This window comes from Rhipicephalus microplus, chromosome 8, assembly GCF_043290135.1.
Source record: "Rhipicephalus microplus isolate Deutch F79 chromosome 8, USDA_Rmic, whole genome shotgun sequence".
NCBI classification, from domain to species: domain Eukaryota; kingdom Metazoa; phylum Arthropoda; class Arachnida; order Ixodida; family Ixodidae; genus Rhipicephalus; species Rhipicephalus microplus.
In genome coordinates this window covers 52,738,114-52,754,891 of record NC_134707.1, presented here as the reverse complement: position 1 = coordinate 52,754,891, position 16,778 = coordinate 52,738,114, and the positions used below count along the sequence as shown (strand labels likewise).

Below are 16,778 nucleotides of genomic sequence, written 5' to 3'. Positions count from 1 at the left end.
TCACTGTCAACTTGGTGAAGTCAACTATAAAACTTCAAGATTAGTTCTATCACATGGGTCATCTGATAACATGTGCTTATAAGAAACCTTTTGTCAATTTAGCTCAACTACTACATATGCCCATATTTTGCAACACCAGACAAAAATATCAAAATTGCAGTTGAACAAATTTGGCATACATATGGTGTAGGTTGTATCAGCCGACGAGATGATGCAACCAATTTTTCTTTCTTTGTGCAGTGGTATAACAACTGCAAGTTTTCCTGTCTGTTTGTGAACTCTGAAACAAACACTGCGACAAGAGAGACCTGGGTAAATGAAGAAAATGGGACAATCTGCAATAAATTTGATACCTCACAGGTAATAACAAGCAAGTTATGTTATCTGGTTAATTCATGTGCAAATACAATATCCTCAGCAACACACTACTGGTGTGTAGAACTGAAAGAGTGGAACTGATGGTCTACACGGAGTTTTTTTCTGCTCTTCACCATAACTTCCATTTCTTAGCTACATTTTATACCGTAGTAGACACAGCTATGACATTCTTTACCCTCTCCATTTCTTATTTTTCTACTCTTCTACTTCACATCACTCCACCTCACTATCCTCCCCATTTGCCCTTCCATTCATACTTATCTCTTCTATTCTGTATATGCTATTTATCCTCATTCCTCTTTCTTTCCTACTCCGCCTCAATTCCTGTCTCTTCTCTTTGCTGTACCGTAGCATATTGACCGTTTTATACTCCCCACTCTCCCCCCTTTCCTCGTCACCCTCGCTTAGTTTTCCTGCCCCTCGCTGTCCTTCCCTGGCTATGCTATGCTCTCTTTCTTTTATGTTTTGCTTTATCGCTTTCTTTTAACACTAGTGTTTTATGATTAGGTTCACTGATACTTTAGTAACGCACTTCCATCACAGTTATGACGTCGAAAAATTTCGCACGATCAGAAGACAACGAAAAAGTTCCGTCAACGGTAGTCATACTCACGGCTTCTCGGTCGGCGACGACATTGGTCGGGCACGATATCCACAGCGCCACAGTATCAGAGTTTGCCGGCTTTAACAACACGTCATTCCTATTTACCACTACCCTCTCACAGCGTTACGGGTAATAATGCATCATTAACATTAGCGATTAGCTCCTTCAACGCGTCATTCAAAGCACCTGTCCTACTCAGTGCGTTTGCAAGAGGAAAAGTGTAATTCTGTCAGCAGTGTGCCTACTCCGTGAAGTAAATCCGCATTCCTGGTAACACTCCCCCCAAGGAAAACTGTAGCCGGCCAACAGTGAAGACACAACGTGCATTGTGCTTCTAATTAGGAAGTGGCGTTCAATGATTCTCTGTAATCGGGCAGCAGTGTTCAAATACTCGACCTGAGCCGAAGTAGTTTGGCGCACAATCAGTCACGCTGCTCTGGTTCTCACACTGCTTTCTTTGATTCAGCTCTCACTATTCAGTACAGCTACGCCACAGGCATCCATGACCACAAGGTCATGTTTAACCATTCCACAAGACACTACTTCACTTCATACACAACACTGGCCTAACTGTACACATTTAACAAACATACCCGCAAGAATATTAGGCCTTATACGCAAGTCTTTTTCGCAAAAAATATATATACACTAATCACGGACGTTAGTCGTCGGGATCTAAATGCGTCACTTAGTGTCAATGAGGATGAATTTACGTTGAACAGTGCTTTAGCTGCCAAACACCAACCAACATTGTATAAGCTTCATTATATCAATGTAGGGCAGACATCAAACTACGTCTGTAAAGAACCATTTCACTTTAGTATTTCACTGATTGCTTGGATAGAGAGATCAACCATTTTTTATTTTTTATTTTTGCAAATGTGCCCTAAGGAATAACCTAATGAGGAAGAGTTCAGTTTTCTGTGTAAAGGCCAGGAACATTCTATGCAGAGGACGTTGTGTCCAGTGCACTAAGAGAGGTGGCCAACTGGAGTGGTAGTCAAGGCTGCGCAGGTTGCGGGTGCAAACCCTGTGAAGGCCCGAACAGATTCCCAGTACGAGGTCTTGAGCGCAACCTCCTCTCGGCGCTTTCAGTCACTGGGTAGGTCCGATTAACGTGGTGGAATGATTGCACGCATGGAGTACCAGAGGTTTTTTTTTTTTTTTTGGACAGGATCAGGCTGTATTTTGGGAACAAACGATGTAGAGGCCGCATGTGTTGAACTTCCGTTGGGTGGCAAACGGCATCTGTGTCCAGCTGGGCCAGCGGAGACGCACGAGTCCACAGTACGCTGACAGGACAGGCGCACGAGTGAATACGTTGCGTTACATAAGAAGCTATATGAGAGAGCTGGTCACTTTTCACAGTTCTCGAACTACGTATATGGGCGTTCTATAGGGTGAAAAGCAATCCACTTTGGGTAAGGTTAAGCCGGCTCGTATAGTGACAACACTGATGAGAATGGTGCCTCTGTAACATAGGAGCATGTATGCCTTCTTTCAGGTATCATGGCGCATACGAGGCTGGCGTGCATAACGCAGTCATCTATAGAAGCGTCTACGTATGCCGCTTGTTAGTCGTCGGTGGTAGGCACGATTGCCTCTTCTACCACAGGCTAGCTAGTTGTTAGTTTATGCTTGTCCTTTATACACCTGGATGTCCTTTTTGTGCTTCAGCGGGAAGCTGCAAGTGTCGAGCTGCTTTTAGATCTTCGTGTGACATTCTAATTTTTCACTATTACATCGATTCCTTCATCCTTGGCGGAAATGTGGCTTTCTTCTTCTCCTTATCTCCACTGAACTTCATCTCCGCTCCACCTTTCCTTCCTCACATGCGTTGCTAGGCGACACATGGTGTAGGGTTACCAACCCTTCAAAGGAGATAGTCAGGAGGGGAAGGAGGGGGGGGAGGGGGGGCGTACTCTAAACTTGGGAGCCAGCGAAATCGGTTTTCTTTGCTACGGCACCTTCCAGTGAAATCCGTTGTTTCTTTGTTGTTGTGCCATATTGAAGTGGTAAATACGCTGGCTATAAATTGCTTGCCGCACCTGCACTTGCTGGATATATCCTTTGCTAGCACATTCTAGAGCAACAGGAACTTCCAGCTCTTACTACTTGTGACACATTACGCGCTACTTCTGCTGAAGTGGTTGAAGCCCCTTGCAGCCAGCGCTAGACATCGCGGCATTACTTCGTGCGTGTATTTTATGCGATCTTGATGCTAAGTGGCTCGGTGCACGTTGCTGGGTGCGCATTGGATCACATAAACGGGAAGGTGCGGAATAGGTCTGGCTGAAATAGGTTTCCTCACAATAACGGCGTGGGTCTCGGGATGCTTTATGAAAAGCCGGGACAGTCTCGTTAAAGCCGGGACCATTGGTAACCCAAACGTATTGACGTCATCGCTCGGGAAAGTTTCGCTGCACACGCTGGGCAGCCCTGTACCTCCGGCACAAACAGTTTCGCTATCAATTTCTCAGGGCGCATAACAGAGAACACAGCTGTGGCTGCAGACAGCGACCACATGTGGCTTTTTTTTACAGTTAATTTTTTCTGCTTACGTGTTCTCTGGCATTCTAAGGCCACACTTATCCGAGGCTTTATTTTCATTGAAGTAAACGGGAACAAAACACAATTAGGCAGAGCTCTCGCCTTGAGTGTTCACAAGGAAGGAAACAGTGCAATGTACTACAGTGGGCAAGTAGTCATTTTTTTTAACTCGGAAGCGCAAACCTCCAATGCCTGGTCGATAAGCACCGCATGGTGAAACACAGCACGAGAACACGCATGTAGGCAGGGAACATTTCCGTACACTTTTCTCCGGCCAGGCTCTTACGCGAAAACGACCCAATCCTACCTGCATTTCAATCAACATTATGTGGTTGTTCTTTTTTTTCATGCTTCTGTGTTTCAGGAGCTGATATCTTTACTCCGTCTGATATTTTCGCCCAAGAAGCTGCGCTGTGTACTACAGGAAGCAATTTTTATACGCACGTAGATTATTCAGTGGTTCTGCCTGATATGCAACCTACCTCAAGCGCGGACACTTGGCTTTTCCTTTGTAACTTGATGGCAGCGTTTCGACAAAAAAAGAAGAAAGAGGATGGCAATAACGGAGCTCAAAGTGGGTATCAGTTATAGTAGAGGATAAACAAGAGCAAGAAGAAAATGTCTCTTATTACCACGGCTGGCCATTCTTAGTGAGGCTGTTAGGCTTCAATTCAATTTTCGAAGCTGAGCTCTTCGCTAATGTTTTGGCGCTTCGAAAACTGCCTTCAAACGAAGTCAGTGCCGTCAACATTACAGATTCTCTTTCGGTGAATACAGCTCTCACATCTTCAGAAAAATCAAGAACCATATTGACACTGCGCACATTAGTGTGACCTAAACTGAAACGTCTGAAGCAAGTATGTGTCTCAGGCCACTGTGGCATACAGGTAAATGAACTGGCTGATTCGTTAGCCCGAGCTTCACTTTATGGTCAAATGATTTCGGTAATCCCAGAAATAGAATACATTGTGTCAATCAGATATATAAAATAAGCTATTTTTACAGATATGACAGAGAGTATTTCTAAATGGACAGACTATAAGCACCTCAAATATCCCTAGAAACCTCAGTGGAGTCAATGTAGAAGGTTGGGAGTTTTTTTAATTGATTTTTGATGTCATGTCCTCCCAGTAAACTTTTTTTTACAAAGAGCTGGTCTGGCAATATCTCCCCTGTGCCCATTCTGTGAAGAATGGGCCCAAAGAAGAAAGCATAGAGCATTATTTCATTATATAGGACAATCATTAGTTAGGAAAGGACTTCTAGGTATTACGTTTTCCACAGCAGGTTTAAGTATAACTACAAATATTTTTATGCGTTTCAGCGCCTTCAAGAGTCTAAACGCATGTCAATATAACGTCTGCGTTATTATATTTTTGACGAATATTTGCGATATAAGTGGTAATGTGAATCAATGTAGGACACACATTCGATTTTGATCGGTTCGGGTAAACTCAACTGTCTGGTCAACTCAGAAGTTTCAGTCTTTAGATAAAGTATCAGGTTTAATTTTCTTTTATTGATTCATTTTTTTATTTGTTATTATTATTTTGCTTTTAAAAGATGGATCGGTATTTATTTTTTGTTCATTTAAGTAATAAGGTGACAATAATTACATAACGTTCACATACAGGATATTGCAAGCTTTCTTGAACAGTCTTCCAGAGTGGGTATGTACCAGTGTTCACTGGCAACGAACAAACAAACAAAAGTGAGGGCGTTACCTAGTTAGCGAAGTGGCCTAGCAGACGACAGCCACACAGAACTGCTCGTCGCGCGCGCGCTCGTAGTCTCGTCGACTTCACCTCTCGTCGTACAGTCGTGCATGACGAGTGGCAGTTATTTCTGAGTATATTTGCCAGGCGACATAGTTAAGTTTCAAAAAAGGTGAAGACAGGTAGGCTCACACAGAACATGTCAATGAAACGGTTTTTTGTAATCTAGTTTCATGATACGACACTGGGACACAAAAACTGGCCACTGCCACTGCCACGTGCTGCATCGTACGTAGTGCAGCGGTGACTTCGACGGTCTTCGTGCGAGCTGTGAGGTTAAAGCAATGGGTGGCTTTACATATTTCTACGAGTCATTAGTTTCAGTAAGTGACATGTGCTTCGTATAACAACAGCCGCTGTTAGCAAGCTGCAATCACAAGCAAGAAAAATTTCAGAACAAAGTTACCGAAATTCAGTTGTAAAACTTGAATCCTTCAATTGTGTGGTAAATAAGAGATTGCACTTTGCCTTATGTGATTAAATATACGTAACATATTTCATTTCAGAAATGCAAAAATGGGTACTGCACGCAAGACGAAGCCGCAAGCACTGAAAATAGCGTTCAGTATTAATTTTTGTAAGAAAAGTAAAAAAATCATGCCATTATAAACAGACAGCATTCACCACCTCTAGTCACACTCTTTAATGAATACACAATTTCGTACTCGCAGTCTTCAAAATCGCAATATCTTCTCATTTCTTAAGGAACCATATGAATGAATAATTATGAAAAACATGGTGAAAGACATAAGGCGATACAATAAATTAACAATTTGAAAAAGTAAGAGGGCATGTGCCAGCAACAATTATCTTGCGATTATATTGAAACCAGAGAAAATAAAGAACTTGCCAACCGTGTCAACTAAGAATTCATGCTTTGAAGAACAGATGTTCAACTTCATTCAGAGTAAGTTATATGACAAGACGTCATTCAAGTATGCGTGCTGTCTACAATTAAGCCTATAGATTTATGCATTTGACAAGCCAGCAGTGTAGAAAATAAAGACAGTGAAGCAAACCAGCTAAGGGCTCAATATATTTGCTATGCGTGCCATAGCAAGAGACTTCGTAATATAAGCACCGCCTATTGTGCTCTATAGTGTACAACAGTTGATGAAGTGCCTCTTTGCAATATACCTGGTGAACAAGCTGTAATCACTTCTTATAGTTGCCAGAATCAGTCAACGCAGACGGTTGCACAAGTTGTGAAAGTTCCGCCGCGTCATGCAGCTATACAGAACACATCGAATAAACGAAGATCAGTTTGCGAATGATCTGCCAAACGTTCACTTTCACTTACCAAATCAAGATGATTTTTAATAGTTTAGGGGAAACGTGGACATATTATTGGGATAGTGGGTCACAAGGCTACCATAAGTACAAGTTTGATTCGGTCCGGCATCATGGTGGGGACAACTTTGTCTTGGAAGAGCATCGTCGTAGTTCTGACCATTCCAGTGAGTTCTTTGTTCTTCCTCTCGAGACTTCCTCTTGATGCTGGAAAAAGAAAGAAATGAAGGAAATAGAGATAAAGACTCCATTGCTGCCACTCGGACGAAAATACTATACCAATGTGCTTAATACCTACGGTGTACTTCACACCTTTGCTGAAAAAAAAACAAAGGCATGTCGACGGGACTGGTGCTAACTCAAACATTATTATAATGAAGAAAAGTGTGACACAGGTATGCTACTTCCTAGGCGCAAAAGCATCGTTAAAATATGACACACCAGAGGGACATATTGAATGAAATATTGAAATAATATGTGTTCTTAGCTATACAGTGAAGCGCACGTTTCAACCACACGATCATAATTTTCTCTTTTATATTGAAGGCTACTTGAAATTCACGTACCATTTGATCTTCATCTCTGTGAAGGATCCTCGCATCGTAAAATCCGGCTAACAAAAGCAGGTTCTTCGATGAGTGTGAAATCTTTCTTTAAATTGTTAACGTGTTTTTTAATACGATTGTCTAGGCATCTTGGTCTTATACGTAGTATTTAACACACTTTAGAGGTAGTCTGTAAACACCACCAGTCTAACGCCGAGCCCCGCCACGGTGGTCTAGTGGCTAAGGTACTCGGCTGCTGACCCGCTGGTCGCGGGTTCGAATCCCGGCTGTGGCGGCTGCATTTCTGATGGAGGCGGAAATGTTGTAGGCCCGTGTACTCAGATTTGGGTGCACGTTAAAGAACCCCAGGTGGTCAAAATTTCCGGAGCCCTCCACTACGGCGTCTCTCATAATCATATGGTGGTTTTGGGACGTTAAACCCCACATATCAATCAATCAATCAGTCTAACGCCGAGTCGCTTTGCTTAACACTGTAGCCAGTCTTGAAGACGCCGATAAATTTGTGCCACATTTGTTCTAGTTTGATTGGTGCGGGAAATACAAAGGTGCAACCCTCCTGTGGATCACCTTTTTAGAATGATCGCTTATCGTACATACTATGTGGATAAGCAATAAGTACCGGCAGTTAAACTCCCTTCTAATGAACTGTAGCTTCTTTTCATAACGCCCCTGCTTTTATTTTGTGCTGCAGAGATTCCACCGGAGGCGCAACGACCTGATAAGCGTAGCCAGCTTTGGAAAGGCGGGTAAACTGATATGCGAAGCTACCCCGAAACTTTGGGCTCGAAATGCTTCCCAAGTGAATCTTCGAGACACCACGTGGCTGTCAGCCTCTTCACTAGAATGGAGTAGACAGACTCGTAAAGTAGAAGTTGTTTTTGCTATATCGGTATAGTAAACAAGCAAACCTGGTCATGAAAAAAATTTTACACTGAAATCTACAAATGTAGCGTATTTCTAGAGGTAATTACGTGGCGAGTTCTTCACCGCTGACTTTAAAAACTTGTAATACAAGGTCAATCTCTGAATCTATAAAACGACACATACCATTCATCGCATTTAAAAAGTCTTCTCACATTTAAATTCTTGCAAGACCATAAGGCAGCTGTCAATACCTTGATTTCCTTCCGAAGGAATGTGTAAGGCAGCAAGGTGCTACGCACAAGCCTTTGCAAATACCATCTTTGTATTCAGAAATGATGACAGTAATACTGAGATATAGTTACTTGTTAAAGAAATGAACTATAACACACAGTCACAACATTTTAAAACTGCGATACCTTACGTAGGACAAACGAGCAGATGCGTCAATGACCGCATGAGTGCACACGCGAACAATTTGAAGAATGATTTAGCTGTGCATCTTTCGGCGCATTGAAGAACCTGCTCTTGGGACTTAATATTCTGTGACGTGAGGGTCCTTCGCAGAAGTAAATTAAATGACACGCGAACACCAGAGGCATTCCGATTGAAATAGATTGAATTGTCTGCGTTTGCCAAACGTCCATTTAGTATATATCGCGGTACACACGTTGCTTAGACCGTAGCCTTTATACATCACATGCAGCCTGTTCAAAGTTGATGACGCGTCTGCACATCGGGAGTATTATGCAGGCCCCACAGTTTCATTGCCTCTAATAAATTTGTCTTCATGTATTTCTTTCTCTTACGTTATCGTTCATTAGCGCTATAAAATGTCGCTCTACCATTAAGAACTCGTCCAGCAGCGTGTATGTTCATCTGCTACCGTGGCGTCAGTGGCCAATTGCAAAAATAAATTCACCACCGAGACTCGTCAGGTATGCATCGCTAATGCATTTTGATTCACTACCTCTTAAAGTATCACGCGTTTATGAAGCCCCTCAATGCTTCAAAACCACAGTGCTAATGAAGCAAACTCAGCACCATGAAATCGCTTCAGCGCATGCCGCCATCCATCCACAAACGACTAGACGTCACATTTTGTATCTACCACACATTTCTTTTAAGCACAAATTCTTCTAGAAGCTGTGGGCTTTATACTCATCCGCTCTCATGTCGCGTGGTCAGCAGGGGTCAACGGAGGTCTGAAACAAGGCTAATGGTGCTAAAAACGAGGTCAAATAAAATTAGCATGGTTTCAAACAATAACTACGGAAATCGCAAAGCATTGCTGTAGCATATATTTTAAGATTGTGAAAAACGTTTCTTAAATATTCGGCTGATACACCCGTCGCAAAAGAGATAGCGCGACAGCTTTAGCAAGAGCGGTATTGCACCATGATTGACTGGGTTATTCTATTCTACGCCCTTCCCAAGATTTTGAGGCACTAGAACTACATAAAGTGCAAGAAACACCACTGCAGGAACACCTACTGAAGACCGACATTAGCGCAGACCTTAGTGCCGTATTTACAGCTACTGAAACAGCTACAAGAGCTGTACGAAACATACAAGAGGGCTCTATTAGCCACCTTTTCGCCACGGGACTACAGCAATGTTCACATTATATTAAGCGAGATGTTTACTCACAATTAAACACGTCTTCACTGGCCGGTACCCAAAGTGGCTGTGTTGGCAGATCGAAGCGACATCAGGTATGTATAAAGAGGCAGGTGACAACCCGATGCACCGTCTCCAGTTCCGCGTAAACGCCACATCTGGTGACTTGAGGATTATTCCTAAGCATCTTGTTGATAAGTTGGCTTGATCCGAAGAAATATTCTTTAGGATGTCCATAGACTGCCACACACCCCCACAACGGCCTCAAGCAGAAGCAGTAGACATGAAAACCGGCACTCGCAGTGTAACTTTCAAGCACCAATGCACACATGTGAATGCACCCTGAGCTTGTGACCATAGAGTGAACGAATCCGCGGTTCAAATCACGATTCTCTAAATAGCTGATCACGAAATTTGCATCAGCTCGAACTTCAGCCCCCCTGAGTTGATATACAACCCAGGGACCAAGGACGCCTTTCTCCATAAGGCACAAGTATGTCCTACATATGCATTCAAGGCGAACTTGCAACACTGGAATAGCGGCAATATGTCTGACAATACTGGTGACGGCCTCTGTCTGAGGCATTCCCCTGATGTGCGGAATTGGAAGAGAAGTTTCGTCCTCCAGGGAATACAGTTCATCGGCATGCATCAACGACAGGTGGAAGCTCAGTCTGTTTGAGTCTCCGGATGTCATCTCGAACAGTGGGAAGTATTTCCAGCAAAGAATTTGCCTTTGAAGAGGAGGTTCTGGTATGCCTGTCCACCACTGAGTTGCACCACTGCGTCGGTTGAACTGTGTCACTGTGCCGTCCGTACCACGCTGTCTCTGCCGCGTGTATGCAGGTTTCACTAACAGTGTCTCTTTTATTGCGTTGGCGTTTTGCGGATAATCTATGCAAAATATCTGAGCAGATTAAACTCCTCTATATTAGATATAGAACGCTGCATGTAAGGTGCATATGTGAATGTCTGCTGTCGATTCTATAACGTCATGTCTCGTCTGAGCAAGCGCATTGAATACACCCCCACATTACAGCTACTGAGGTGGTTAGATTTTGTCTAAGTCAACATAAACCTAGCCTAAAATTGCTGAGAACGAATATTATTGTCCCAAGTCTTGCTTACGATGGATTTACCAACGCAAAAAGAAACTACATATTTTGGAAGAAACACACGCGCACAGAGCTAAACTTACAAGAAATCTATTACTTTGAACGAAAGGCCTTTTTGAAGGCACGCATCGAAGGAACAGATAAATGTCACGATGAAAATAACGATAGAGTACCACTTGACAAGTGTTCGCCGTAAATGACTATCAACCAAAGGTAACAGCGCAGATAAGAAATCTTTAATTGCTATGTACGCCACCGATACGAGAAAGAAGTGAAATAGTGACAAGCATTTGTCACACGGTTTTTCGTCGTTCTGTTCCTACTGCTGCATTTTTGTTGCTTCGATGCGTGCCTTCAAACAGGCCTTGCATTCATGGAGGAGGAAGCAACAAAAGGGAAAAGGCAGGGAGGTTAACCAGAAAGACATCCGGTTGGCTACCCTACACTGGGGGATTAGGAAAGGAGATGAGAAAGAGGGATGAGAGAGAAAAAAGGAGAGACTGACAGTAACTTCACTGCAGCGTGTAGAACTCCACTCCAACACATCTCAGAGGCGTTCACACAAGCCTGTCTTTCTCAGGAAGCACAGCAGGACTTTCACTGCCTTGTCGGCTGTCGAGCGATGTGGACGTTGCTGTAATAGCACTTGCACAAAAAGAGGCCAATCATACAGTCGCCGCATCGCGCTGGCAAGTACTTTTCTGTCTGAGGCAAATCGAGGACAGTGGCACAGCAGGTGTTCGATAATTCCATCGGTGACGCAAAAATCGCACGCCGCACTGTCAGTGATTCCAATTAACGTGATAAAGCTTTTGTGAAAGCAACTCCCAGTCAAAGGCAACAGAGAAGCAAAGCTTCACGTCGGTAACTTGGTGTTTTAAGACTTCACATGTGACAACGTCCACGACGGCAGAACTCGAGGCCCTGCGCAGTGCACTGGAGCTCATCAATTCTAAAGAAAGACCAAGTAAATGGGCATCATGGCATCAGCTATTGGTGTAAGTATGACATCAAAGTGAACCGTCATGAGATCCACATATTGGAATGCGTACAAAGACACAGCAGGAAAGGGAATCACTGCCGCTACAAAGGATGATCAATTACTCGCTACGATGGCTCGTTGCCTAAAAGAATGCACACACGTTTCAACTAAAAATGACAGATTTCCATCAAATGATGAGGAGCTTGAAAGACTGTGTGCTATTCTCAAGTGAGCTGAACGGAAAGTTCTGCGCACAAAGAGTTTAGAAGACCTCCAAGCCTGTCGACGGACAAAGCGTCATATTCGGCGCTACCTAGATAAACGTAACTGGCAATGATGGCGTGACTTTTGCTCAACACTAGATGTTCGCCAACCATTGTCCGAAATTTGGCGGCTTTTTAGAGGCATGCGCATGCCACTCCAGCAGCTTCACCCTTTTGCCGCACTCTCCCTGCACGAACGAAAATCTCTCAAAGAGCTCCCAGAAGGATATTGCGCACTACTATCAACCAATTCAACGCTTTGTACCGCATCTGCAGGTAACCAGCGTGGCAACTCACGGGTGGCAGTTCTAGCGCTAGACATACCTTTTACAATTCAGGAACTGAACACTGCTATTGGTAAGTCAAACAGGCGCACATCCCCTGGCCATGACGAAGTAACCTATGAAGCCATTGCAAAGCTACCCCATGCGTCCCGCCTACGACTTCTAGAAAATTATAATTCCTCGTGGATGTCTGCAGTGGTCCCCGCTGAGTGGAAGCTGGTAAAATAGTGCCCATTTTGAAACCTGGTAAGCAGCCAACAAGCCACACCTCTTTCTGGCCTGTCGCCCTACTGAGTTGCGTTGGCAAACTCATGGAGCGAATGATTCACAAACGATTTATCTAGTTCCTAGAAAGCCGCAACGAGTTTCCCCAAGAAATGAATGGGTTCCGCCAAGGCAGGTCGGCTTTCGACAATGACATCGCACTTGTCTCTTCCCTTGAAAAGGACCTCTCAGCAGGACGAATCCCGACAGCCGTAATCCTTGACATCAAGGCAGCTTTTGATTCAGTCTTTCTCCATGCCATTCTCGCAACCACAAAAGTTCTTGTCCTAGGACGGAATCTATACATATAGATTGAGAACAATCTAGAAGAGCGGAAAATATATATGAGCACTCCAAATGGTCCCACACAGCTCTATACAGTAGAGAAGGGTGTACCCCAGGGTGCCGTGCTCAGCCCGCTCCTTTTCAACCTTACCCTCGTACACATAACAAAATCACTCCCTCGAGGAGTACACATCACAATTTACGCTGATGACATCTGCATCTGGAGCGCTTCAAGGTCACGTTACTTAACCAAACAGTGACTTCAAAAAGCTTTACAGAACATCTCCACATATCCAGCGTCCCGAGGCATGCACCTTTCACCAGAAAAGAGCACAGACATTGCTTTCACGAAAAAGAAAATGAGCAAGTGTCCGCTACTCCTCGGTGGACGGCCGCTGCCCTATGTGCGGTCTCAAAGATGCCTGGGAATCATCATCGACAGAAATCTTTTCTGGTCTCCTCAGCTGAAGAAACTTCGAACTAGAAAAGTTCTGTTCCGTTCTGTTCCGTTTTAACTGTTTTGCTGTGGAGAGGTTGAGGTGCCTATTGCCTCGGGTACTCCATATCACAAAGTTCTGCAGCGAAGAATAAAATAATAATACAGAACGGTACCCAAAAATCAACAATACGGAAAAGAAAAAAACATAATAGCACACTGAAACCAGTTCAAATAGCAGCCACTCAACTCTTCAAGTTCATAGCTGGAACACGTTGGGGATCTAGCTGCAGCTCAATGGTACTGCTTCAGAACGCATACATTGAAGGAAAATTACGCTATTGTCTAGCGGTGGTTCACCGATTATTCCCAGCAAATAGGAAAAATTTTAGAAGCCGCACGCAACAGCTGCCTACGAATATGTCTGTGGCTCCCGAAGAGCTCATCAGCATTGGGAACTGTAGCGGAAGCAGGATGTCTCCCACTGGATGCCATCTCTAACCAAGAAACCATGCGTACACATCTTCGCCATGTATTAAAAGGTAAAAAGCATTTCCTGTACCGAGTTCACCTAACGCGCAGCCATTCTTTGTTTGTCCAAGCTGTGCGAATGCTTCAACTCTCTCCTGTTAATCAGCTACAAAAATTAATGTCTGCAACGTTTCCTTCCCGGATACTTTCGCCTCTAACTATAAAAAAAGTTGTACCTGGCATCAATGGGGCAAAGAGACAAATGTCACAGGCTGCGCTGGCTGATGCAGACTACTCTCCTCGTCTTAGCCGAGAACTATGCTCAGCACTCGCACATTTGCACTGCTTCCTCAACCACTCAGGAGACTCCCGCCTATGGGCTTTATATCCCTTCTACAAGACAAATGCTATCCTGTCGCCTGCAATGGAAGACATCCTCGACAGCAGCAGAACTTCATGGTATCAAAGAAGCTGCCCTCTACAACTTGTGCCAAACGCCAGACCGATGGGTAATTTTCACCGACTCCAAAGGAGCACTACAGATATTGTTCAAACTCCTAAAGAAAACGAATTGTCACCCCATTTCGTTCAAAATAACATATCTACATCACCTGGCTGTAACTGAAGGGAACTCTACCACATTTCAGTGGATACTAGCTCACTGTGGAATTTCCGCCAATGAAAAAGCAGATGAAGCAGCGCGCAAGGGTCTTCGACACCACAATTACAGATGAACCTATTTCACTAAATTAGATGCAACCCAGATGGCCAAAACATTTGTGATTGAAGAAAAATAAGAAACGCTGGAACCTTTCGACACATCATTATGCCTTCCTTCATTCAATCGGCCCCTATCTGAGAACAAGACTCTCATTCAAAATTCCTCGCCTTCTGGAAACGCTATACCATCGTCTACGTCTAAACAGTGCCTATGGTAACAGCCTACGATACAGCTTCGGTCAGTCAGCGAGTCCGTATTGCAACAACTGTGGCTCCATCGAATCTGTGGAACATATATTGTTATAGTGTGGAGCGTATGCTGAGGAGCGTGCGCTTTATGAACATTGCATGCGTTCTATAACCGAGAGAACTTTCTCCCTTGACTGTGTAGTGGGACCTTTAGCCTGCCTAACTTTACAAAGGCGTGCTATGGAACTTCTGTTTGCGTACTTGGACAGCATCGGTCAGCTAGACAAGCTGTAGCTGTAGCTTGACACCACGAAAAAACTATTAACGCACGTCCTCATTCAACGGTCAAAGAAGTAGCATTTTCCTTTATTTCTTTTTATCCTATCATCCATATTCACAATTTGTCATTTTTTTCTCTCTATTTTTATTTGTACTTTCAGTCCTCAATCCCCTTCCCCACGCAGAGTAGTGGGTCAGCGAATTTTACATGCCGGCTAAATTCTCTGCATTTCTATAAAGAATTCTCTCTCTTTCTCTCAAGTAAATGGGCCATGTTTTCTAACTCAAAACCAGCGTTACAGTTCTTGCTGTCAGTTCTCCGACGCGGACGCCCCGACCAGTTTACCTACAAAACCGTGAGACTTCACCCCTCTAAATACAAAAAGGCCATGACATCGTCTTTCAATGGTTACCTGGGCATTGTGGTATCCGCGCAAATGATTCTGCAGATCATGCTGCTCGCACGACACATGAAGAAGCAAATAGCGTTCCAATTCCGCTTTCAAGAGTGGGCGTGGCAAGGCAGATTCGTCAACTGGCCCGCAGTCTCACACTGACTGAGTGGAACACACCAAGCATACGACGTACAAGACTGCACAGGCTGGACCCTTCACTACAACTCCGGCCTCCACCCAGCCTTGCACTCGAAGTAATAAGTCAGTTATGAGTTGAGCACTGTGTATGTCTGTGTTTTCTTTCCTAATTGTTTCGTCTTTTTGAGCTGATATACGAATCATGAACCAACTCATCGAACCAGCAGTTTTAGCAAAGCTTTCGCCGGCGAACAATTGTACGTATACCAGAGACGCTGTAGCGGGATCCTTCGGCAGTTCTGACCCTCTGGTGTTCCCTGGCGTGCAGCTAATCTAAACACACTAGCCTATGTTATCTTCGCCACATAGAAATGATATTACCACCTCCGGGCGTCAATCCAGAAACTTTCAGATATGACGTCAGGTACCCTCTACGTGTCTCCTTCTAATCTACATGGTATGACTTGCCAATTTAGCCTGTATAATTTGCAGACATCCCGTAGTGGAGGGCTCCGAAAATTTCGACCACCTGACGTACTTTTCGCCTGTCGATCTGAGTGTTACCTCTGCGGCACCTACCAAACGCGCATTTTTCGAATACATTGCAACAATTGAATTGTCATTCTGCTGATAAGTATTGCATGTTTGCCCAATATGCACGTGCTTGTGGCAGCAAGCATTCTTCTGCCTGCACTTACGTTGCAATAATCGAAATAGTGACGCCTTTTTTTACACGCGGAATTTGGTGCACACATCAGCAACTCTGATAGATTTGCACACTAACACAACTTTATAAACCAGGTATCAAGTAAATGGGAAATACGCAGCGGGTATGAAAAAAAAGACATATTTTTAAACCCCTACTTGAGTTGTATAAACGGGAAGTGAGGGAAAGTGCGGAATAGATACGCATACGGTCGGTATTAATTGCATTCTTTTACTTTGTGAGGATAGGCCTTTTGTTGCCAAGCGAACAATGAAACAACTGCGGCAACAATGTGAACGCCTCTGACACTTTACCGTTCAGCTCGTTGTCAATGCGTCTTTCTGATAGTTCTTTATGGTATAGGCGCGTGAGATCACTTCAGTGATTCACGAAGACTGTCTTCGTATTTACGAGTTGATCCTGTTTCAACTACATAACCATTTGAAAAACAAAGGAGGGATGTGAGGGCTTGGAACAAAGTACAAACGAGTCCGCCCGCACATTCATGTGGCGTGCATGAAAAGAGTGTTTGATTTGAAGAAAATACCCCTTAAGGGCCTTGTCACACGATCTTCCCTGAATTAGCGGGACTTCTTGTAATCATAGG

General features: G+C 43.9%; 1 protein-coding gene and 1 long non-coding RNA gene across 8 annotated transcripts in view; one reads left to right on the top strand and one right to left on the bottom strand.

Moving 5' to 3' along the window:
- The window catches only part of LOC119165827 (coagulation factor X-activating enzyme heavy chain), a 64,126-nt gene extending 55,400 nt beyond the window's left edge, over window positions 1–8,726 (top strand). For 2 of the 7 annotated variants that reach the window (XM_075871828.1, XM_075871829.1), the window contains 2 exons: window positions 241–360; window positions 7,855–8,726. In XM_075871828.1, the coding sequence (XP_075727943.1) occupies window positions 241–360; window positions 7,855–8,058 (324 nt within the window). In that variant the 3' untranslated portion in view covers window positions 8,059–8,726. Of the gene's footprint in view, window positions 1–240; window positions 361–5,813; window positions 6,170–7,854 lie in introns of those variants that run through there. The other 5 variants (XM_075871824.1, XM_075871823.1, XM_075871827.1 and 2 more) reach the window with 5 other exon arrangements.
- Window positions 5,448–10,429, bottom strand: LOC142769033 (uncharacterized). Its single transcript, XR_012885617.1, has 2 exons — window positions 9,675–10,429; window positions 5,448–6,804 (listed from the first exon to the last, which is right to left on the bottom strand). It is a non-coding gene; the product is annotated as an uncharacterized LOC142769033 (long non-coding RNA).
- Between the last annotated feature and the right edge of the window lie 6,349 nt (window positions 10,430–16,778).